This window comes from Grampus griseus, assembly GCF_964374135.1.
Source record: "Grampus griseus genome assembly, chromosome: 7".
Classification (NCBI taxonomy): Eukaryota; Metazoa; Chordata; class Mammalia; order Artiodactyla; family Delphinidae; genus Grampus; species Grampus griseus.
In genome coordinates this window covers 45,465,364-45,491,844 of record NC_139001.1, presented here as the reverse complement: position 1 = coordinate 45,491,844, position 26,481 = coordinate 45,465,364, and the positions used below count along the sequence as shown (strand labels likewise).

At 34.7% G+C, this 26,481-nt stretch overlaps 1 protein-coding gene across 1 annotated transcript in view; it reads left to right on the top strand.

The window, feature by feature from the left end:
* The window catches only part of GULP1 (GULP PTB domain containing engulfment adaptor 1), a 276,087-nt gene that overhangs the window by 195,878 nt on the left and 53,728 nt on the right, over positions 1–26,481 (top strand). The window contains exons 5-6 of the mRNA XM_082658306.1: positions 17,456–17,527; positions 23,385–23,483. Of these exons, the coding sequence (XP_082514432.1) occupies positions 17,456–17,527; positions 23,385–23,483 (171 nt within the window). The remainder of the gene's footprint in view (positions 1–17,455; positions 17,528–23,384; positions 23,484–26,481) is intronic.

Sequence of the window (26,481 nt, the reverse complement as noted above, 5' to 3'; positions counted from 1 at the left end):
TCAATTTGGAAAACTTGACTCTAGAAACTCATTGAGACTTTTAAAAGCTTGGCAGATCTATTGGAAGTGGGAACTATACTCAGGAGAATCATTTTTAAGGTAGGGCTTTATTTGCCTGTATGTTATATCTACCCTACAATGCCTCGAAGTGCATTTCACAGCCAGGAAGTATTTCATGGTTGAGTAAATTAAATATTAATATAATAATTATAAAGAAAGTTATTTAGACAGGCAACTGTGTAGGACAGAATGCAAAGATGAAAGTAGTTAATGTTTTATCCCATTTTGATTGAAAGGGATAGGTATTTCTCCAATATACTTGAACATAGTATAAAAGATGATAGGTTGAAATAAAGTTAATAATAACTGTGCAGTTGTTTTTTTTGTTCATAGTTATTATAAAAGTAAAACAAATATCTAGTGTGCTGTTTAAATTTAATGAACTATCAAACACTCTGCCAGTGAAATCACATATTAATCGTTACATATCAAAGTCCCGTCATATATATGAAACACTTCTATTTTTATTTTTCCTTGTTAACAGTGAATCATATAGTTAACTGATGGTGTTTCTTTATGCTGCTGCTGAAGAAATTGAAGCCTAGTTTATGATCCACTTCTAGAAAATTTACAGGATTACATGGCTTTTGACTACAAACCTATTTCTACTCTACATTCTTGCTTTATTTTCCTTTTGCTTCATTTTTCTAATTTATTTTACCTTCCTCTATTTTATGACTCTTTATAAGACATTTTAAGTACATTTTCAGACATAGTACAATTATTTTTTAAATCAATGAAATAAAAAAAGTTTTTTTTCTTTGAAGAAGGAACTATGCCTGGGTCTCTGGGAACTCAAGATCAATCACCAGCAAAATCCCCTTTGTCCTCCACCTCTCCTCTGAACCCTGCTTCTTCTTGCTCCAAAGAAAACCAGCTCTCTTCTGAGGGCTCGAAATCCCCTGTTGCCTTTGCCGACCTTGAACACTTTCCACAAGAGGTGGATGTTTTCTCCACACAACTCCTCCCAGAACACCTGGCCTGGCAAGCGACTTGACTTTCCTTCCCCTTTCCTACTCTCTCTGAGTCTCATGTTATCAAACTGTGCCACTCTTCCTCTCCTAATTTAAGTCATCTGTAATCCCCAGGTGACTCCTTTGTTCCTTCAGTATTTTAGCTTCTGCTTCATTGTCATTCTCCCCAAAATAACGCCATCCTAGGAAGAATATTATACACAATGCTACTGTATAGTAGCAGATGCTCTTGTGAGGTAGTGATCTCCCTGTCAACAAATATTCTCAAGCAAACAGATATAGCATGCCAAATCTTTAGATATGGCCTATAACTGATTTACCCATTGGATGCAGATGTGCTATTCTAGCTAGCAGTACGATTATCCATGTACAAGTCTGTTTAGACAGAAAATCATAACCAATAGGTTAAATACTTTGGCCCCAAAGCAATACATCTATCTATCTATGTATTGAACTTGAGACATATAAATTAGAGGCATTGAGATCATTTAGATGATATACTTCCTGAATGCTGTACCTTGACCGTCACAAACTGGATCATTTAACAGCACAAGTTTCAGATTTTAACCAATTTATAGTCACCGAACCAGTGTGTTTCTGATTACTTCAGACTAACTTCTTTTGTACAATGACCAACTGCATGACCTCATTAATGAGATCACCACACACCTACATAGTACACTTATACCACTTAATTTAACAGCAGATTTAATTTTAGTAACACCAAATTTTTACCTTATTAAATTTAGAAGTTTCTTGGAAAAAGTCATAAGCACTATACTTAGCACTTAGTAAAGTTTAAATGTAATGTTTCCTGTATATTTTTTATCTCTAACATTTGATTAAATAGTACCCTATTTATCCGTTCTTTTCCTTTCATTATTTTAAATACAGGCCCATGAGTATATTTGCTGGTATACACACACACACACACACACACACACACACACACACACAGAGACACTTCATAGTCCCACTTAAATATCAGATTCCCATTTATTAAATCCCTGGAGTTATACTGGGACATTAAAATCATGGGTGGGGTACCTCCCTCGTGGCACAGTGGTTAAGACTCCGTGCTCCCAATGTAGGGAGCCCGAGTTTGATCCCTGGTCCAGGAACTAGATCCCACATGCATGCCGCAACTAAGAGTTCACATGCCACAACTAACAAGCCACAACTAAGGAGCCCTCCTGCCGTAACTAAGAAGCCGGCAAGCCACAACAAAGGAGCCCACCTGCCGCATCAACGCAACCAAGTAAATAAATAAATAAATATTAAAAAAAATTTTTTTAAATTAAAAAAATAAAACCATGGTGGGGGGGAACTAGCATGACAAACACCCTTGCCTTTTTACTCACATTTATATAATTTCAAAGTAGTAGATAAAAACCAGAAGCTAATTGATTACTTGTTTTCTGTAATATATCTGGATCATGTAGTATGGAACAGTTTAATTTCAAAGAGACTCTTTGGCTTTTATTATAAAATAGTTTTAGTTCTCCTACTTGATTAAGTGAGACAAGCCTATTAAATACTAAATACTATTAAATACTAAATAGTGTATTCTCATTATATTCAGCAATCCTCAGAATGACTCTATATAGAAGTATCACTACCACTTTTTATAAAGACTAACATTTGGAAATGTAAAGTAGATTGACCAAAAACTTAGTAACAGCAGAGCCAAGATTCAAATCTTAATTTGAGTCCAGAGATTCTTCCTAGCACTATATCCTTGGCAGAATAACGTTTGACTTGGTCATTCAGTAAACAGCCAATCTTTGAGGACAATAAGAATTAACAAAAATAAAGCCCCTTGACTTCAGTGTTTACGTGACGATTTGTATTTTACAAATAGTATATATGGTAACGTGGTAAATTTGCTATCCTAATAACAGTGGAAATTTCAATCCAAGTACAGAAGAACCAACCACAACCTGCATCTCTTCCTTCTCTCAGGAAGTGTTTTAGAGCAACAAGCCAAAAGTACTTTCTGTGGCGAGGCTCACAAGACTGTTGAGAATAAGGGAAAGTTACTTGCCCTTCTCGTGACATTTTCCCTACCAACCACGCACTTTGCATTCCTTCCTGCAGGCTGCTGGCAGGATTTCTACAGGCAAAGCTTGACAGATGGGGTTCTAGTGACTGAGGCCCTCCAACTCCAATGAGATGTTATCAAGGACTTAAAAAGACCCTTCCCCAAGGTGTCTGATGTGTGCAATGCCATCTACCTTCAGATAAAGACTTAATCATGTTTAAATGGCAGAAACTCTCAGAGTCTTTAGTAAAATTCCATTACTGGGGAGGAGCGGGGGTTATTGGGGCTTTATAGAGTGAGGCTTCCTGAGTTTGGATAGATCTTTTAACCTGAATATTCAGTAACAGAATGTAAATTTTTGGTGCAAAGAGAGAATACCATATGTTTTCTAATTCTTACATGTAGCAGCATGCATGATTTCTATTGTGGCCATATATAATTTTGAAATTTATACTAGATTAGCCCCGAAATGAAATGCAAATAAATATGATTTTAATGCTATTAAATCTTTGCTAATACTTCACTTATTTGTGCATTTTAATAACATTTATTGCTTTTAAATGAAAATAAATTAATCTCAGGCCTGAGCCAGTATATATATAGTATATTAATTCTGATGCGCAAGGAATTGAAACAGCATGTCATAAAATGCTTAAATTAAAAATGTGTTAAAAATAAGTAACTTACTTTAAACTTTAGTCATATTAATAATGGAACTGCATATAAAGTAAAGGTTCTTCTCAAATACCAGTTTTGCAGTGTGAATATAGCAAATTTAAGTATTTGATATATTAATCAAATATATCATGGGAAATAGAAATGTATATATACTGCAATATAATTCTGTATATATAAAGGGAATTTTTAATATAGTTTGGAATTATAGTTACTAATCAGGTTATTAAATTTTTAGAAGTATTCCAATAAAAACATAAAGGTCTATGTTAATACCAGGATTAGAATTTTCAAAGGGCAACTGAAAAATACTCTCAAAAGCTGCTGAGGAATATGTGACAACTGATTCTTTTAAAGGTCAAGGATAATCAAATAAAATCAGCATATAGTAAGGTTAAAGAAAAACCAGTTAAACATTACAGTGAAGACTAATCGGTGCTAATTAGTGATAACTGACTTCAACTATTGAAAATAAATAAATAAAATTGTCTTTAAAAAGAAAAAAGTGTAGACTTAAAAAAATAAACTGAATTATCAAATTAAATTAGAAGTAGATGGGCTTAATGGTAACAAAAGTAGGAAGAATGAGTTGTGATAGTAGAAGCAGAATAGCTGCTCACTTTTACAAACAGGGAAGAGGGAATTCAGCTATTAGCTAATGAGATAAAACAGCAGCATCCTCATAGCAGCATCTGATTGCAAGGCAGAATCCTTCCATAAATGGACGCAGCTGATTACACAAAATCAGAGTGACCCACTCATTCTCCTATTCCCCTGTAGAAATTGCCAGGACTCTGCCATTGTTGGATGCTTGATGCGTCTGTATTTCCCAATCTGCCACTTAATTAGCCAGAGTCATCAGCTTCCCAGAAGACTTATTTAAGCCCTATTAATAGAATTATGTTGAGTCTATAAAATCAGAAGGAAAAAAAAACCCTGACCGTTGTTGAAAATAATCAGTCACAAACTCTGTCTTTCCAGCATTACTTTAGGATATAGAACCAAATAATCAGCACCTATGTATCATTTAGGAGCATGTATTTTTTTTCTATTTTATTTTTAAATTTTTATACAATTTTTAAAGGTTACTTTCCATTTACAGTTATTACAAAATATTGGCTATATTCCCCGTGTTGTACAATACATCCTTGAGCTTATCTCACACCCAACAGTTTGTACCTCCCACTCCCCTACCCTATATTACCCCTCCCCCCCCCACCACTGGTAACCACTAGTTTGTTCTCTATATCTGTGAGTCTGCTTCTTTTATGTTATATTCGCTTGTTTGTTGTATTTTTTAGATTCCACATATAAACGATACCATACAGTATTTATCTTTCCCTGTAGGAGCATTTATTGAATGAAGCAAATATTTTTTGAATGCCTACTATGTGTCAGGCCCTTTACCCATACGATTTTTGCTTATAACCATTTATAAATACAGGGATATTTATCTACATTTTACAAAAGAAGATGCTGCTGCTCAGAGATGTTAAGATTCATAAACCTATCAAGTGGCAGAGCCAGAATTCAAACTTTGTGTCCATGTGGTTCTAAAACCCTTATGCATGTTTCCACCAAGCCACTTCCCTAGAGACTTTGACTCTTCTGTTCATCACTGTATCTAAGTACCTGGAACAGTGCCTGACACATAGTAGGTCCTCAGTAAACATTTCTTGATTAAAAGAAGGCCTGCTCAGTGCAGAGCCTGCTTTCACTTGTGCCTCTGAGGGCCCCTGCTGGGAGTAGAATAGTACATTAAGCTTGTCTCAATCTGTTCCAGCCCCTGCTGGGAGTAGAATAGTACGTTAAGCTTGTCTCAATCTGTTCCAGATCTCAGGTTTTTGTCTGTTTGTTTGTCTTGTTTTTTTGTTGTCTTTGCCTTTCCTTGTATGTGTTTGAATCTCTAAATCTAGCAGGTAAAACCCCAGGGGGCAGGATCCCGTCTTCTTTGCTTGTACCATCACAGCAGACTAATGAGCGCTGTGCATGCAGCAGTGCTTCACAAAGTGATCATTCATATTAATCATTGACAGAAGGTCTGTTGAAAGAAATAAATAAATCTGCATTTCAGGAGTATCATGAGCCCACACTCAGTTTTCACTCGAAAGAGCTATACACAGCCTATCAAGATCTAAAAAGTAGATTTTTCTCCCTTCCTAAAGAAACAAGGATAGCAGTTTGAGTAGTAAAATCCCTTAATGTGGTCACTCATTTCTGTGATATTTAAATGTGAAGGAGAAGTTCTGCTCACAGCTTGGGATGAGGTCTTCTCCAAGACGGCTTAAGATTTCAAAACTAATCACGTACAGCCAGAGAGCTCCACTATGGCAATTAGTGTTGATTTGGAAGCTCTCTTGTTGCAGTTTATTTACATTATACGTAATAGGGCTGTAGGTGGAGTGGAATGAAAAAACCTGTGAGAAAATATAGGCACCCCCTCTGAGCACTGAAGATAAGGGTGTAGCCTACAGCAGCATTAGTAGGTCAGGGATTTGGATCTGTTTTGTTCACTGCTGTATCCCTGGTATCTAGAACAGAAACTGACACAGAGATGGTACACAATAAATATTTTTTAAATGAATTAGGATATAGAAATAATAATGAGGAGGAGGAGGAAGAGGTTAGAGAAATGATGATGATAACATAGTGTTTCAGAGGGGAAGTACTGGAAATGTTATCCCCTGAATTAGGATGGATGCAGAGCTTTTAAAGAATGTTCTCTCCAAAAGGGAGAAGAAGAGATAAATTTAGCTCAGGAGAAATGTGGAGGTTCTTTGAAATATTAGGGCCTTCTCTGGATAAATATATTCTTTTTGGACAGAGTTCAGGAGCACAAGAATTTTGGGGGCAATTATGTTATTGAAGTTTAAAACAGAAGTAGAATAATAAGCAGTATATTGTATTGCCAAAAGCTTAATCTCATGAAAATTAAGAATAAGAAATGGATACTTGTTATAACTGTTATTTAACATTGTTTTGTAAGCAAGGAGGATGAAAGAATTTGTAACAATATTGAGAAAGATATTGATAATTACATTCCAGTAGATTCACATTTTTCAAAAGAAATAAAACTGCTAGGCTTAATAAGATAATTTGGTAAGCTGACTAAATGCAGGGTAAATGTTTCCCATAGTAGCAATAATTTGTTATAAATAGAATTTAAGAAAACTTGTTTACCCCAGACTATAAAGCAACTAGGAATATATTTAGCAAGAAAAGTACTTGGCCTTCCTGAAAAACAGTATAAACACTTACTGATAAGGTATCCACATGTAGGTATTTCATAGATATCCTAAAAATCTCACATCTCATTTTGTATAATTAATTACATTGCAATGAAATTAAATTACAATGAGAATTTAGAAGAATAAGTGTTTAAAAATAACCAATAAAATTTTGAGGAAAGAATATACCTGTGTATGTGTTGGTAAGGATTCTAGCTGCCTCTACAGCCAAAATCTGACTACTAGTGGCCTAAAATAGGTTTTTTTTCTTGCTTATTTCATAGTCTGTTGGTAGATTGGCTTTTTGTAAATTCTTGTTGTGACTGTTATTTTATTATTGTATTTTAATTTCTAAGCATAAATTCAGTGAACATTCACTCTGTGCCAGTCACTGATTGCATTTTCTCATTTAATTCTCACAGAAACACTGTGTGTTATCCCCATTTTTTGAATGAGGAAACTGAGGCTCTGAGAGCTTCAATAAAGAAATGGTAGAGGAAATTCAGGTTACCTAACCGTAAAGCCAACCAAATATTCTTTTGACTTCCTCAGATTTTTTTTTTTATATTTTTATTGGAGTATAGTTGATTTACAATGTTGTATTAGTTTCAGGTGTACAGCAAAGTGAATCAGTTATACATATACATACATCCACTCTTTTTAGATTCTTTTCTCATATAGGCCATTATAGAGTATTGAGTAGAGCTTCCTATGCTATACAACAGGTTCTTATCAGTTATCATCTATTTTATTAGTAGTGTGTATATGTCAGTCCCAGTCTCCCAATTTATCCCCCCCACCCTTATCCCCTGGTAACCATAAGTTTGTTTTCTACATACATGACTCTACTTCTGTTTTGTAAATAAGTTCATTTGTACCCTTTTTTTTTTGATTCCATATATAAGCGATATCATATATTTGTCTTTCTGTGTCTGACTTACTTCACTCAGTATGACAATCTCTAGGTCCATCCGTGTTGCTGCAAATGGCATTATTTTGTTCTTTCTTATGGCTGAGTAATATTCCATCGTATATATGCACCACATCTTCTTTATCCATTCCTCTGTTGATGGACATTTAGGTTGCTGCCATGCCCTGCCTATTGTAAATGGTGCTGAAATGAGCATTAGGGTGCATGTATATTTTTTCCTTTTTTTTTTTTTTTTTTTGGCTGTGTTGGGTCTTCATTGCTGCATGTGGGCTTTTCTGTAGTTGAGGTGAGCAGGGGCTGCTCTTCGTTGCGGTGCGCAGGCTTCTCATTACGGTGGCTTCTCTTGTTGCAGAGCACGAGCTCTAGGCGCACAGGCTTCAGTAGTTATGGCATGTGGGCTCAGTAGTTGTGGCTCATGGGCTCTAGAGCACAGGCTCAGTAGTTGTGGCACATGGGCTTAGTTGCTCTGTGACATGTGGGATCTTCCTGGACCAGGGCTCAAACCCATGTCCCCTGCATTGACAGGTGGATTCTTAACCACTGCACCACCAGGGAAGTCCCAGGGTGCATGTATCTTTTTGAATTATGGTTTTCTCCGGGTACATGGCTAGGAGTGGGATTGCTGGGTTGTATGGTAGTTCTATTTTTATTTTTTAAGGAACCTCCATACTGTTCTCCATAGCAGCTGTACCAATTTGCATTCCCATCAACAGTGTAGGAGGGTTCCCTTTTCTCCACATCTTCTCCAGCAATTATTGTTTGTAGACTTTTTTGATGATGGCCATTCTGGCTGGTGTGAGGTGACTTCCTCACATCTTAAGCATATCTCACAGTAGGAAGAACCTATAACTTAAAACTTAATTAACCAAATGGATGTGGCCTAAATGGGTAATATATATCCAGTATACTATATTATCTTTCCTTCTGTTTCTGTTTTATTTAAGATAGCAAAAATAGAGTATATGTCTGAAAATTAGGAGAGCTGGAATCCTAGCCCTCGCTCTGCTACTGAAAAGCTTTGTGACCTTCAGAAGTCACTTCACCTTCTTTGTCCTCAGTTTATATTATCTATAAAATAATGGGAGTTGAATGATAATATCTCCACAGTCCACAATCAAGTGGTTCTCTAAGGAGAAAATGGATTGTAAAGCCTGTCTGGATTCAAAGCCCATGCTTTTGGTTTTCTGTGTTAGTTGGTGTTTATTTATTTTTGTAATAATTTTATTTATAACAACACAGGTGAATGCTCTGCCCTTCACTCCACCTGTCTCACTCCTCAGATGTAAAAGAAGTTTGACTGTGGAGGGGCCTCTGAGACAGAACAAAACCCTCAGTGCTTCTTACTGTGACTGTGTTATTCAAAACTCGATTTGGGAGACCCTTCCACAGTGGGCAATGAGCACAGTTTCTTGTTTATAGCAACTAGGTTTGTTTTGCCTTAAAATTAGGAATCTTGTTTTAATAGCAAGAGCCTGTTAAAATAATACACTCTGTATTCATGTAAAATAAGAAGATAGAGGATACAATTTAATATTAAGGACTTACCTGGTGGCGCAGTGGTTAAGAATCTGCCTGCCAATGCAGGGAACACAGGTTCAATCTCTGGTCCAGAAAGATCCCACATGCCATGGAGCAACTAAGCCTGTGCGCCACAACTACTGAGTCCATGTGCCACAACTAGTGTGCCCGTGTGCTTCACAACTACTGAAGCCTGCTCGCCCTAGAGTCTGCACGCTGCAACTACTGAGCCCACACACTGCAATTACTGAAGCCCGCGCACTCTAGGGCCCGTGTGCTGCAACTACTGAAGCCCATGCACCTAGAGCCGTGCTCTGCAACAAGAGAAGCCACCGCAGTGAGAAGCCCGTGCACCACAACGAAGAGTAGCCCCCACTCCCCGCAACTAAAGAAAGCCCGCGTGCAGCAATGAAGACCCAACGCAGCCAAAAATAAAAAATAAAATATAACAATAATAAAAAAGATACAATTTAATAGAAAGTTACTACAATAAAGTGAGAATAACTATCAAATCAAATATAAAATGTAAACGTTTAAACACTGACCCCAGTATTTTTTATTCTCTTTTAAATCCTGCTCATCCTTTAAAGGATAACCTTTAGAGTATTTAGTTTAAATTATATCCTTTCTTTTTTGGTGGATCTATTTTATTTTATTTTTTAGGATCATGGTTTTGACAATTAAGTAATAGGTTTAAGTTCGATTGATTCTGACCTTTCTTTAGCAATTGATTATTATGATGTGCTTTTTATATTGTTTGGCACTGTGACATGGAGAGTCAGCCAAATAAAGACTATAAAATTAAATTGGCTTACTCCTGTATGGGTTATCTACTGGGTGCAGTTGAGTAGCTGGAAGGTTTAAGTACTGGGGAGTTTTTTGTGGGTTTTTTTAATACACATATGCAGTCAAGTTAACGCCAAGAAAATTAGCCCCATCCTGTTTGAGTCTCTGAAACCTTGCTTACAAAGATAGAGACATACTCATTTAGTTTTCTTCTGTAGTTAAAATAACCATTGGTAGTTATGCTACCAAGAGTTATTTATTAGCCTTGATGTTAAAGAAAGCTTTTATGTTTTACAAAATGAAAATTATTTTCCTTTATTATTTTAAAATAATTGTATAGAGAACATGTTATCTACATACAATTGGCATATTTTGAATTTGATATAAACGTGTATTCAATATATTTATGTTAGCTCTTTCATATGTTAGTGTCAGATTTCCTAGCAGCTAGGCTTAGTAACTCTTTAGTTAATTATTTTAGTTGTTGTTTATCTGGCATTTATTTTTTAAAAACCCACATTTTCATATTTACAGAGTGATTCTAAAAACATTTGAGAAAGCAAGAAAAGCAGATATTATAATTAGGTCCATATGATGTCCAACACTGCTCTCTACTGGCAAAGAAGCAAGTCATAAAACAAACTATTCAGTCTTTTAAGTGGGAAAAAAAAAAGTCAATTTCAAGTAATATTTGAAAATGAAGGTGTAATTCTCAAACTTTCACACGTTTTTGCAAAATCCTTATTTTAGGCATAATGGAATACAATGAAATAACTGGAAGAAATGACTACAGACATCACTTGAGATTAGCTTAAAAGAAAAGCCTGTGTCATTTTAATTAATTGAAAAATAGTTGTGGGAGTTTTGGAAAATATTAAGCCAGATATGAAATATCTTAATAGCATTCTAATTTTAAAAGTCTATAAAGTAAATATTTTTGTATATAATAGTGAGTTTGATGACATTTTTCTGTTTTTAATTTCAACAACCTCCAGCCTCTAAAATATCTGCTGTGAGTGCATTTACTAAGTATCCAAATGCACTGACCAAAGAGATGCATAGGTTGGACTATTTGCACAGAATATATAATTAGCTTTAAAGTATCAAAAATTTGCTCTGTATTTGTCAAAGTCTTTATTGATGATTTTCCAAAGACATTTTATAGTTTGTAAAATCTGTGAAAAATATATGCTGTGTTGTTATACCTTTCAATATATAGACTAAGAATACACAAAACATTTTTATATCACTGTCATCTTACTTTTCATAGTCTAATATATTGTAAATGTCCTTTTATGTTTTATATCTTTCCTATCTGTCCATATTATCTAGGATCAAAACATTATTCAGTATTCTAATCTTCAATCCTTTTAATAACTAGTAGCCAAAATTTAAACACACACACACACACAATAATGCCCCAAATGGAATCAGTCATATATAGTAATTTAAGAGGTTTTGTTTGTTTATGTAAGTTTGCCTAATACTATCACTAGCTGATTACTTTAACAGTAACAAATTTAAAACATATTACATTTTCAATGATAATTACCTCTTGATTGTGAGAAAGAAGTTGATGCTTATTTTCATTGATACATTTTTCTGTAGTTTCTAAATTTCCTACAGTGAACATACATTACTATTAAAGTAGAAATGTTTATTCATAAGTCAACAGAAAAATTTTGTTGCAGATCTTCAAAGCACAGACACACAATTGTGCAAGACACACACTTGGACTTATGTAAGGTCTAATGCCTGATCTTTCAAAAAAAGTATGTGCTGAAAAGAATGTTGTCTATTGGAGACTCTGAAGAAATATAATTGATAAAATCTTGAATACTTGAAATAAGAAAAAGAGCACCCACCATTATCACTGGCCTCGGAACACATAACTCTTTCTTTTGCTCTTTTGCCACACTGAAAAATAGCACTTAGAATCTACATGTATAAAGCAAAAACAGTCTGATACATTATACTCTCTTCTCATCATTGTTATTTTTTTTCTGCCACATGGAGGAGCTAAGACATAAAGTTGCTAAAACATAAAAGCAATGACTTTTACCCAATTGAAAGTGTTCAACATACCAATGTCCCATTTTCTAAGAGATTGTAAAACAAATTTTTTATATTTTTTATTTAGGTAAATTTCATAACAGAAAGAATTTTTGAGATTAACTTCTTTTATTCAGCATAATTCCCTTAAGATCCATCAAGTTGTGTGTGTAACAATAGTCCACTTATTTTTATTGCTGAGTAGTGTTCCATGGTATGGATGTACCACAGTTTGTTTAACCATCCACCCACTGAAGTATATTTGGGTTGTTTCTGACATTTGACTAATACAAATAGATCCATTGTGAACATCAGTGCAAAAATATTTACAGGAATATAAGTGTTCATCTATCTGGGATAAACACCAAAAAGTACAGTTGCTGTACCTTAGGATAAGTGCATATTTAGTCTTCAGAGAAACTACCAAAACTATTTTCCAGTGTAGCTGTAACATTTTACATTCCCACCAACAGCAGCATCCTATAATTTTATTTGCTAATCTGATAACACTGATTACTAATATTAAGGATCTAACTTTCTTGATTCTCCTTGCCCTTTCACCGAATATTTAACTTATTTCTGTTGGCAGCATTCTTCTCTTTCATCTCCCTCTGCAGCATGGCAGCTACCTGGGGACCCGTGGTTCTGGCACTCCTCAGTCCTTCCACTGAGACCTCAGTGCCAGGGTCTCCCTAATCCACACCTTTTACCCAGAATTCTCCTTCCCCAAGCTCTACTTTGTATACCCAGCTGTTGAGTCTGCTACTCTAACTGACACATCAAAGGAATTTAGACTCAATATGTTTGAGTATCTTTCATTTCTTCCTTTCATTCAGGTCGCTATTAAAATGTCACCCTTTTAGAGAGGACTTTCCTGATCACTCGATCTTAAATATTACACTCTGCTCAATTTCTGTTATTATTTGTGTTATTTTTACTTATGCCATCTAAGATATATTAGAAATATGTTTGTGATCTAGACATGAACATAGAAATATATAGATACATACATACATGCGCACATACACAGGTATGCTCCCTGGGATATAAACTACACTAGAACAGGGACATTTTCCCCCTGCTATATACCCAGCACTTAGTAAATGCTTGACTCATAGTAAATACTCTCTTTTTTTTTAAAGGAATAAATGAGTATGTGCAACTTTAACTTGTTATCACTTGGGGACTTAATTCAATTTTTATTTAATCAAAGTTATCCATGTCCATTTTAAACAAATATTTCCCCAAGGCTTATAATGAAAAAGCAAAATGTTCCTCAGCTCTTTTCCCAAGTGTCACTCACTGAAGTAACCATTTTCAACTCTTGTTATTTTCTTCTTTATTTCTGGATAACCTGCTACACTGCTGTGCCTTGATTTGTCATATATGTCGTGGTTAACACCCTCTGTCACTGCCCCGCCCCCTTGATTCCTGGGTTCCATTTCTTCCTCTGCTTTGTTTTACACTCTTCCCTCTTTTCCTATGAAGAGCTGGGGCATGGGAGTTTAAACTTTTAGTCCCTTTCATATCTCAGTATGTATTTTTTCTCTCCTTGTAATCTGTAAACTTGGCTCTAAATCTTTTTTTTCTTAGAATATGAAGTTATTTTTCTATTTTTCTACACCAGTCATTAGCTAAGGAATATTGTGATATGGGGCAAAGCAAAAAACTTCCAGGTGTCTCCAGCTGTCTGTACTGGCAAAGTGACCTCATTGCCCAAAGGAAATCCTTTGAAGGTCTTGTGTGTGAGCCATTACCAGCAAAGCATGGGGAAGCTGGAGGATGGATCCCAGCACTGATAAAGAAGATCCAAGGAGAGTTGAGCAGGCACCAACAACAAACACTGAATTCTAGTGTCTTCCCCAAACAATCATTAAATTAAGAAGTGACAATCCCTCATAATTATAAAGCATTTTGCGGTTTACAGGGTGTTTTTGTTTTTGTTTTTTTTCTTATCTCTTACTGCAGTTGATCTTCAGAGCAATTTTGTAAGGAGAGAAGAACAATATTATTATCCTTATTTTGCAAGACTCAAATAAGGCAGAGACTAAGTGACCTTTCAGTATCTTCAGATTCTAAGCCTAGAGTTTATTCCAGCATGCTGCATCATATTCAAGGGTCTTATAAATATTTTATATAGACATGGAATGCACACAAATATGAACTATTTAATCTAAGTATCATGACTTTTATAACTTAAAAATACAGGAACTCTTATAAGGAATAATCTGCTTTTCGGTTTTAAAATTATTTCCATTCAGTTCATCCAACATTACATAGAAAAAAAGGGTTAAGCGGCAAGCTTCACATTGGAAATCTTTAAAGCTTAGTTCCCACAATCACTCAAGGCTTCTCCCTGTGTTTCATTACTCAGATGGTTTAATTAAAGCCAATGTGAAAGAAACATATTAAAATGTTCCTGGAGCACTGCAAGAGGTTGATTCATTTAGAATGTACTTGGAGTTCTTCCATAATTTTCCCATATGGGCCTATTTACGTATAACCACTATGACTCATGACATTACTGCCGAAGTATGAATATTTTCCATAAATATTTCTAGCAACTCTTACAGTCTGTTATCAACACATCAGACGCTTCCTTCTTATAGTTCAGTAATCCCTTAGCAGTATCGTCTGCTTTTACCTTCCTGTTTTGCTAACACTAGACCACCACTAATGGGGAATCTCTCAGTGATAATTTCAGAGATGTTGAAAAGAGTTTACCCCATGGATTTACTCAGAACTAAATAGCTTCTACTGTGTTCGCTCCCCTCCTGTCACTTGAACCCTTTACTCTTTCTGCACGATCTAAAACAGTGCTTTTCAAATCTGGTGGCACGTTAAAATCACCTGGGGAGCTTTAAAATGCACAGATGCCCTGGCTCCGCCCCAGCTAATTAAATCAGAGTCCCAGGCACTGGTCTAAGTTTAAAGCTCCCAAGTTATTGTATCATGAAGCCAAAGTTGAATACACTGTCCTGAAACAGAAGAAATGTGATGGGTCCAGTGGTGTCAGGAATCGATTTGGCTGTCTCACATATCTTAGTAGCAGGTTTTCAGTTCCTTTTTAGCTGAGAATTTCTCCATTAATTTTGGTCTTTTTTTGCAGATCTGGTCAACCAATTTGAGGTCACAGAGGGATAAACCTAGTGCCTAATGATATTACATCTAGACCAAGTTGCAGTTGTTTGGCATAGTTTGAATATATTAGAAAAAGAAACTGTTGTACCTTGTAGAATCTGAAAACTGAAATTTAATGCTTCTGAGCTTCACGTTCTCTCCATGAGCTCATTAGAAACAGGATCAGCAGTTATATCCTATATATATATATTTTTTTATTCCGGTATGCAGGCCTCTCACTGTTGTGGCCTCTCCCGTTGCGGAGCACAGGCTCCAGACACGCAGGCTTAGCAGCCATGGCTCACGGGCCCAGCCGCCCCGCGGCATGTGGGATCTTCCCGGACCGGGGCACGAACCCGTGTCCCCTGCATCGGCAGGCGAACTCTCAACCACTGCGCCACCAGGGAAGCCCCTCTCCTATATTTTCAGCTCACCTTTTCTATCTACCTTCTACTGTTCTCCTCAGCTGTTACTATTTTCTAAGTCTGTTCCTTAGATTTTAGTACAAGAAATCACTTGTGATGGTTTTAGAAATAGAATTCCCTAGCCCTACTTATTAAATTGAGAAATCTTCATTGTTATGTTTTAACCTAGGTAAATGTTTTAGCCTAGGTAATGTTTTAACATTGTTATGTTTTAACCTAGGTAATTCTCATACAGGTAATACACAGAGCCCATTTTGAAAAACAAAACTCTCATTTCTTTAGTTGTTATTGTTAGTTTTTTCAAGAATGAAAGAGAGGGATAAATTGGGAGATTGGGATTGACATATATATATGTCAGTATAGATAATACTGCTGTATATAAAATAGATAACTAATAAGAACCTGCTGTATAGCACAGGGAACTCTACTCAATACTCTGTAATGGTCTATATGGGAAAAGAATCTAAAAAAAAAAAAAAGTGGATATATGTATGTGTATAACTGATTCAATTTGCTGTACACCTAAAACTAACACAGCTATAGTTGTGTTACTAGCTGACTGTAAATCAACTATACTCCAATAAAATTTTTTTTAAAAAGAATGAAAGAAGGAATTAAATGTGATTTTAAAAGATACCCTGACATTACTATTTTGCTCCCTTTTATTCTGTGAGTTAACACATGAAAAATGTTCTACTTAATTATTTGATGTAAAGTATACACACATACATACTCATGCATATGTCTATTTATATAAGAAGTGATGAATTCTTATCCCACCCTGGTGTTATGATGATTGATAGTATGAGACAAGAAAAAAAGTCTTTGGAAAATTATATATACCTAATGAATTTAATGATTATTTGCTATTTATATAGAAATAATCTGTAGAATAAAATATCCACATGTCAATTCTAATTGGTCTTGAACATTTCATGATATTGGACTTCTGTTTAAGAAGTATTATATCTTTCCAGGATAGAGATTTTATTACAATGTCGTAATTATTATGAAACTTTTTCTTTTTTGGGGGGATAGGTCAGGTTTTAACTAAAAACCTCCAGGGATATTTTAACTATTAGTAAAATTGTAGAGCTTTTTTTAAAAATTTTTTGAATGTACTTTAGCTTATGGCTTTGATGAATGTTATATACTGGGTATTAAAAAAGTATGTATTTTAAAATTTTACATGCTGTACAAGTGTGCTAATTGGAAAACAAAGAAAGATGTTGATTTGACATTATAAACTGTATTAAACCACATTAATATCTCAAAATATACTATTGACAACATAAAAATCATATGCTTTAAATTTTCAGATAATTTTTAATTGTAATTGTATTTTAAATTTGAGTTCAACTTTATTTCTCTGGGCCCAATGAAATGTCTTTAATTTTCTTTCCAGTACAAATCTTCAAGTAAAGTATTTAGGAAAAGTATGTTTTAAAAAAACCTTGAATAATAGGAATTGTATATGATTAAGTAATGTATTTATATTTTCATATAAAATAATATAAATTAGTAACTTCTATTTAGGATTTGGACTTGAATTACTATCACATCGTTCTATTATTCCATGATATATTTCAACATGACTTACTGACATATGATAAAGTAAAGCCTGTCTCACAAGTGACCATTTTCAGTTTCTTGGCAGCACAGAAGTGGAGCAGCCCAAAGGAACAGAAGTTGTGAGAGATGCTGTAAGGAAGCTAAAGGTAGGGAAAGCCCTCCAGATAAGTGTCTAGTGTATTGAATTTATCTTCAGTCATCAGTAGACTGGTGAAAATTCAAAGCATGAATAGCTCTGTGGCAGATATGACTTCACCCTGGTAAAAATGGTCTGTTGAATGAATATCACTAGATCAAGGAAACATATTTAGTAATAACTATGTACACACGATTATTTTTCTGTGTGTGGACCACTCTGTATTTTTCTAAGGTATAATTTTTCATACTCAACAAAAAAAATGTAATGGCAATATTTTATGTGTTGACATTCCGTAGCTTGCCTTTACTTTGCAATGTGGACTTGTGCCCTAACTCAAAGACTAATAATGGCAGAACAACTGTCTCTAAAAGTTAGAATATCATATTCACCAGTTGAAAGTATAGAATTAGACTTAATTACAAAGCAGCATTTTGCTGTTGCACTATATGTTAAAGACGTCCTAAAGGACAAATCCACGAGGATCTGGCCATATCTATGAGCAGACCTGGGGAACTGGTGAGAGTAAGAGCAGAAAAGGACACTAAGCAACTCCACATACTAAGAATCAGCAAGTTTCCTGAGAAAATCTCATGTAAGCTGCCATGCATCCTTCGCATGTTTTTCTAATTGCATCCCATCCCAAAAGACATCCTTCCCTCTGAGATACTAAGATTTGAAAAACTCCTTCAACAGAATTCTCATGTTTGTCTCATTAAGAAAATTTAAGGGCTTCCCTGGTGGTGCAGTGGTTGAGAGTCCGCCTGCCAATGCAGGGGACACGGGTTCGTGCCCCGGTCTGGGAAGATCCCACATGCCGCGGAGTGGCTGGGCCTGTGAGCCATGGCCGCTGAGCCTGCACGTCCGGAGCCTGTGCTCTGCAGCAGGAGAGGCCACAACAGTGAGAGGTCCGCGTACCGCAAAAAAAAAAAAAAAGAAAAAAAGAAAATTTAACATAGCACTATTTTGTTAACATACTTTATTGTTATTCTCTATGGTTGTTCTCAAAATTTTTTTTAGAAACAACCCTTCTCTGACTTTATTTAGAGTTCATCCAATTATTCCATAGGAGAGGCAAAATCATAGACATTAAAAAGTATTACTTTGCTTTGAGAATGTCATATCAGGTGGAATCTACTGAGTGTTTAAATTGAGAAAAAAATTGAAGTGAGTTGGCTTGTTTTCTGGGTAAAGAAATAAAAGGTAATATTTTAATCCATTTATTTTACCTGACTTAATTTTTTTGTATTTTAAAATATTTTATGTATTTTATATTTTACTTATTTTTAAAGATATATGCTAAAAGGTCCTAAGATGATCTCACTCCCATTTGGAGAAAAAGGGGACCAGCCAACCATTTCTTTTAACTACTCATTAGGCAGTAATTTATACTTGTGCTTGTTTGGCAAATACTTTTAAGCACTAATACAGAATTTTAAAAGTCTTACAATTTATGGACAACATTTAGAATAAGATTCTATTTAAATGTTCAGAACGTTGCACACTCTGGGTATGAATCCAACTTCACTGCAATCAGGATGTTTTATAAAAGAATGATGATATTTACACTTAATGTTTCTTTATACCTAGGAGGTTCTTTATTCAGTGAACCCAAATCCAAACCCAAAAAGATTCAATTACATAATGACTAGGTAACAAACAGATATTTGAGATGAAATGCTTTCTAAAAAATGGCTAGTTTTTAATGTATTTTTGTGAAACTTTATTTTCAGTTCTTATGTAGTTTCCTATTTGGAAATGTACTCTGTTAATAAAGGAATGTGGTTTACAATAAGATAAAAATCATGAAGTATAGTTTAAAAATTTATACTCAGTTGATAATAGCTTTTGTCTTTCAAGTATCTTCCCGAATACTTAATCTAATAAGCAATCTTTACTCTATTGATTGTAAAAATTTTGTAGATCAGGAAAGTATATCTAAGGGTAATGATTCATGAACTAATGAAAATAAATAAAACAATGTTTTTTATTTACTTCTAAATTTTTTTGTTTGTTTCTTTGTATCAAAGGGCAGATGCTACAACTCAAGAGTATACAAGAATATTTACATTTATTTTAAGAACTTAGACCCTGGCTCCTGTTTAATTCTGTTGTCATGTAGAGATGACCAGAAGATGGTGCTATAGCTCTACTAAAAAATAAAAATAAAAAAAAAAAGAAATTTGCTTATTAACCCTGTTTTGTGTACACATCCCCCATTTTAATTTCCTGCGTACTTTTCTTAAACATATGTATTCTGATTACTTTTTTATCCACTATAGTTCAGTATTATATTTGCCACATAAGGTAACATTTCATTTCTATTTAATAATTTTTCAAAAGTTTGCAATATTAATATATTGGCTTCTGACATTAAAGAATTCAAAATTTATGACTAATACAAGATGATAGAAAACTTACAAGATTTTCAATAATGTATTTTTTTATGCTTCTGTGTTTAATGATGCCTAATAATTTTTCAAGAAAAATTTTAAAACTTTGATTTATTTTATTGGGTACTATTTTTCTGTCATTTTGTGGAGAATTTATAGTTCATAAAGTTTTCTTAAATATTATAATTTTTATAAGTGTTTACTTTCAGAAATTCTATATCAAAACAGCATATTTTCTATTTCTCAATCATGTTCAACAATTTCTATCTCTTAATCATGTTTTAGTCTACAATTTAAGAAAATTCCAAATTTTTCAAAAAGTGATAATTAAAAAACCCTTTTGACTTCTAGATATTTAATATCATTGTTATTGTAAGGAATTTTATTTTTAATAAGGATTTATTTAGTTTTAATACAACTAGTACAAATGTCAGAGGGCTCAATATATTTCATCAACAATCTGCTTGTGATATTTACATGTGGATGAATATTGGTATGTAGACCCAAAACTTCTTGATTTCTCTGGGAGATAACCAGGGAGCAGCATTCCTGGACCGCAATTTTAGAGGACAGACCCCTCACCCCAGCAGAGCTAACAAAATTACATGAAGCTACCTCAAGCTATGTGGCCTTGGAAATTACTGAAAAGTTCTGTTAAATATAGGCCCAGCAGTTTCTCTACTTGACCTCACTCTCTCTGCGTAGCATAACACTCTGTTTTTGTCTTCATAACCGGTTATTTAATTAATGAAATACTTAAAGATTATTTTAATTATAAACGTACATACATAGCTGGTATCCCTGTAAGAGTTATCAGGAAAATGTTTAATTAAATCAACAATTTATAAGAATCACAAAAAGAATTTGAATTAATTCATTAATTTTTATTGCCTAATGTATATTCCATTAATAATATAGTTAGATTTCACTTTTTAAGTCCTTTGAGAAATGGATAGAAATTGTGTGATGATGATATTGAAACTCAGTTGTGCTCCCTTTAAAATTTCTTTAGCTGTTCTACTTACAAGTGGCATATATTTAACTAAGTACTTTATTTATTTCAAGTAATACTTTATCCTTCCCCATCATTTTGTGGTGATAAAGGCTTGGTTTTGTTTATTCATTTGTTGCATCCAGATATCCTCCAGAATTCCTAGGTTTACCCCCTTTGAATATTCTTATTAGATTATTATATTCAAGTTTTACTGGTAGATCACTCTATCTAGATGACCAAGAAATAAATTTACTGAAGCAAAAATGGAAAAAAATTTGCAGAAAGGCTTTTCAAGCATTAACATTCAAGTAGTAAATAGGGAGAGAAAAGAATACAATGTGAGCATGAATGTGTCTCCAAAATGTAAATTAGATGTATTGTGGAACACAGTTGAGAGGTCTACGAGTAGGAAAAGAGACCTAGAGAAATCATGCAAACTGTAGATAGAATACAGTCATCTTAAACTAAAAAAAAACCAAAACAAAAAACAAGCAGGAATGAGAATATTAAACTTTGTTTAAAATATTATAGATTTAACAAATATAACCTTAGGCTTAAATGTTTTGCAACATTTGTGCAACAGTCAAGGCCAATAACCAGTATCAACCTTGATAAACATGAAAATAGAACTGGAAGGTTTTTTTTCCTCTAATTCAGAAAATGTGCTGGGCAAAAGAAAACAGTTATTAGTAGATAGCAAAACTAGGTTCTAGGCCTGATTGCTACAGATCCATTTTATGACCAAGGTAACTGACTTCTCTGAGACTTACTTTTCTCATCTTTGAAATGGGAGGATGGGATTGGATGATCTCTGAACCTTCTTGGAGCACAATTATTTCATCTTGATATGAAGCAGAAGAAAAGGTTTCACAAGCCATAGATCAGACATTTTATGTTTATTTTTCTTTTTCTTTGTCTCGTTCTCTTGTTTCCCCTCTCTCCCTCTCTCCCTCCTTGCTCCTCTCTTTGTTTATTCTACTTGTAGCCACTACTTCCTCCCCTTTTTCATTTTTTCCTTTTTTTTTCTGGCAGAAAAGACATAACAGATAAGTTTAACATTAGTGGTTGTTTTGTGACGGACTTTTTGGAAACTAAAAGAGGTCACAGGAAAGGTTGTGTCCAGATGTGGAAAAGGCTTCAAGAGCTATTGCTCATTGTTTCTGGAAAAGAGCAGCACCCAGGAAGCCAGCTTAGACTGCTTCTGCGGCCAGCCATGGGATTGGCTTTGTTCAGACGTGTTCACATAGATGGAAAGCAGCTGATTTATTTTGTCAGCCTCCATATGTGAAAACCCCCAAATTGCTTTGATTATACCAATACAGGAAGAAGATTATGAAGGGAAGAGAAACAAATTAATCCACTTTCTTTGGGAGAGAGCTGGGATAGTTTTTAAAGGTCTGCGCTGAAGCAAAACAAGTTTCTTAAAGACAAAAAAGAAAATTCTCTGGCATGAATTAGTCACATTTATGTGCAGAATGTAAGACTGCTGAATACCGAGAAAAAAGCTGCCTGTATTTATAGAACAGGACAGATAGCAAACTAAAAAATTATACCACCCAAAATGAAATAAAGCAAATGGAACCCTTCCCCCGTAACCCCCTCCCTGGATATCAAGGCAGACATTTCAAGGCATTCTTATATGCATTAATTATGTTATTCTCCATGGCAGTGCAAAATCATGAAAAGAGAAAGAGGCCTTTAAACACTCTCTGCTCTGGGACTGAACTATACCATGTGTATTTACATTAGAAAGAAATACACAATGCATATAAATATGACACACAAAAGAGGACTGAAACCCCATCTTGCCTTACAGATACTCTGTTTTGAATCGAGTTAGGGTGATCCATATGCTAACAAAATGTTATACTAGGAAATAAGTTCTTGAACCCCTACAAGAGGGGTAATAAATACAATTTTTTTCAATAGTTCTCTTCTATTTCTTGACAAGAAAGCGGGGGGAGGGAGGAGAGAAGGAAAGTAGGGAGAGAATAGTATTGCCAGATAAAGCCAGGACATTTCAATACTTCTAGACTGAGTCTAGTTCTGAGTGTATTTTTTTTTTTTTTTTTTTTTGCGGTACGCGGGACTGTCACTGTTGTGGCCTATCCCCTTGGGGAGCACATGCTCCGGACGCGCAGGCTTAGCGGCCATGGCTCACGGGCCCAGCCGCTCCGCGGCATGTGGGATCTTCCCGGACCAGGGCACGAACTCGTGTCCCCTGCATCGGCAGGCGGACTCTTAACCACTGCGCCACCAGGGAAGTCCGTTCTGAGTGTTTTATCTGGGATAATTACTTCAATCCTTAGCTTCAGTTGGATTTCTAAATATTTGGGGGCCGTGTGGAGTTTATAAAAATACTTTATAATGGGCAATAATTTATTTAATGAAATTTCAACACTGAATATGAGCTCCAAATATATGTGTTCATTTTCTATAGAAACAGAATTACAGTTTTGTGAATAAATTTTCATTTGTAGTTTGCAAGACATATCAAGAAATCTGAAGGCCAGAAAATTCCTAAAGTTGAGTTGCAAATATCAATTTATGGAGTAAAAATTCTAGAACCCAAAACAAAGGTAAGGCTCATTCTTAAACATCGGAAGCACTCTACTCTTGAATTAATTGCAATTATGCTCCTATTTTAATGAGTATTTTAAAATGTTTTACCAGTTGAAACTGTTGAGTTCTCAGTTAACTACAATTTAAAACTCTATAGGATTTATAGGGGAAGAAACAACATTTGGAATTGGTTTCTGAATGGTTTGTTCTGCAGCCTATGTTTGGGATATAAAAATTTATACTAAAAGTGTATTCAACGGTATTTGGTCTTGTATTTAGGAATTTTTCTTCATAAGCTTGAATGAGATGCATGTAAGTGTGGTTCACTGAGTATGAAAGAAGACAAAAGCTGTATGCTGTTTATTAAAATGTCCTGGACCGACTGTTATTGCCTGTAGACATAATCAGTGTGTATTAGTTTACTAAGGCTGCCATAATAAAATACCACAGTCCTGGTGGCTCAAACAATAGAAATTTATTTCTCACAGTTCTGGAGGCTGGAAATCTGAGATTAAGCTGACAGCAGCAAGCTTGGTTTCCTCCGAGTCTTCTCTCCTTGGCTTGCAAATGGCTGCCCTCTTGCTGCCTCTTCACGTGGTTGTCTGTGCATGCATACTCCTGTCTCTTTGTATGTCTTATTTCCTCTTCTAAGGACACCAGTCAGATTGGATGAGGGTTGACTCTAATGACCTTATTTTAACTTAATCACCTCTTTCAAGCCTTATCTCCAAACCCAGTCACATTCTAAGGTACGGGGAGTTAAGGCTTCAACATATAAATTTGGGGGGACATAATTCAGCCCATAACACAGTGTAAACTTAAGGTTCTTGTATTTGAGAGCTTTCCCCCCTACAGATCCAATGGAAAAAAATTGGAAAATATAATCTATTCTAGATTCACATTTATTAATATGTACTTACTGTGGATGTAATTGTTTTCACCTAAATTGCATCAAAAATAACTGAGACATTTGCAAAAATAAGTCCCACATACTATCTTAGCCTACAGAAGCAGAATTGCCATGGAAATTTTGCATTTATAATATGTTTTAGGACAACTGGACAATGGCATGGATGCACCCACAGTTATTGTTCAATTCCAAAATAAAGAACAATTGCATTCTTTCAAACCTCTCAAGCCAAGAATCTAAGACCTCCCTCAACTGTTCTAATTTCCTCCTATTCTCCACACTCAATATTAAATAAAAACAAAGAATTGGAGACGACTTTTGTTATGGTTATCCCAAAGTAACTATTGCTGAGGTGGCTGAAAGCAGACAAAAGAAGTGATGAAAGGATAGTGGGAGGTCTGATCTATTCAAGCTCATGTATATATATGTACGGTTTGCTGGGAAACAAGGCAGTTGAAATTATGGCTGAGATTAACTCATTAGGCAGATGGTAGTTACAAAAGAACAGTAGGCTAAGGAAGCAGTAAGTTACAGAGTGACAATGTAGTCAAAAATGTAGCAACCAAAGTGTAGTCTTATATGCAATTAAAAAGAAAAACAATCCTAGTACTGCATTTCCTTTTTTAAACTAAGTGGATATATAGTGGCAAATGTCCAGGTAGAACAAGTCATTTGTAGGCCATGTTCCTGTTTATTTCTTCTAAACCATATAGATCCCTTTTGGAATGTATGTGTGTGTAATTAATTCAATCTTTTACATGAATTTTAGGACTTGTCAAAGCACACCTTGAAATATGTAAGGCTGATAATACACTTTACGTATCATCTACATGTGTTCTTGTTCGTTTTGATTCAAGTCTACCCATAATATACCCTAAGCTATAAAAATTTCACCAATACCATAATCTATAAATTATAATCTACTAAACCATTCTCCTATTATTGAACATTTAGAATGCTTCAAATTGTTCATTAATTAATAACAAAATTTAAGTATTTAGAAAATACCAATATGATTAAATGCAGTATATAAAGAGATCGTCATTAGTGTTTAGAATCAACAGTTTAATAATGGCATATCTTTACAAATCACAAAATATAGAGACTTAAGGATACTGCAAGATGACTAACACTGATTTAGTATGTGGGGTGTGTGTGTGCGTGTGTGTATTTAAAAAGACACAAAGAAGCAGATCATGGGAAATGCATATGTAGCAAATGTTAACCGTTTGTGATTCTGGCGCCCACATAATAAGACTCCCATAATAATGAGTTTTCTGTTTTCAACCTGTCAACTGTATCATTATGTTCCCTAAACTTTTACTGTCAAATCTCTATGCCTCTCCCAACCTAAACCCCACTTACAAAACATCAGTGAGTTGGGATTCAACTCTGTGATTAGCCAACTGACTTTTGTTCATGGTATTTCTTACCCAAATCAGTAACACCAATGCTTTTCTTCCCTGTCCCAAGGTCTCAATTTCCTATATCTAATAGCTAATTTTAAAGAGACCCAATTTAATTTTTTCCCAAAAAAGTAAGTTTTCCAAACTTTTAACCAGAAAGAAACATCTCTATTTTCATCCCTGCCAGACTTGAAGAGTGATCTTGGAGTTTTAAAATCTTTGAAATGTCTTATAAATTCTATTATATTACATATGGATAGACAGCAACTGACCCTTTACTCATATATCACATGTGAATATAGAGTGTCTGACTCTTTACCTATTATAGAATATACCATTTTTTGAATCCATAAAGACATATAGGTAATCTAAAAAAGGGATTACCAGCTCTTCTGGGCATTAGTGCCCCTAGGAGGCTCCTGAGAATGCCACTTGCTGGAGACCACCCAGGCCTTTCAGATTCAGAATCTATAGAACAAGACTTAGTATCTATAATATAAAAAACAAGAAAACCTCCCCAGGTGGCTCTGATACAGCCTGTTCACAGATATGCATTTAGGAACCACTATTTGAGGAGATGTGAGTGAATCAGAAATAATCTATCATATATTTTATTTTGGGTATAAGCTGTAATTTAGGAAAAAAATAATTAAATATGATGGTCCTAAGATAAATTTATTTATAGTAAAACATACATGT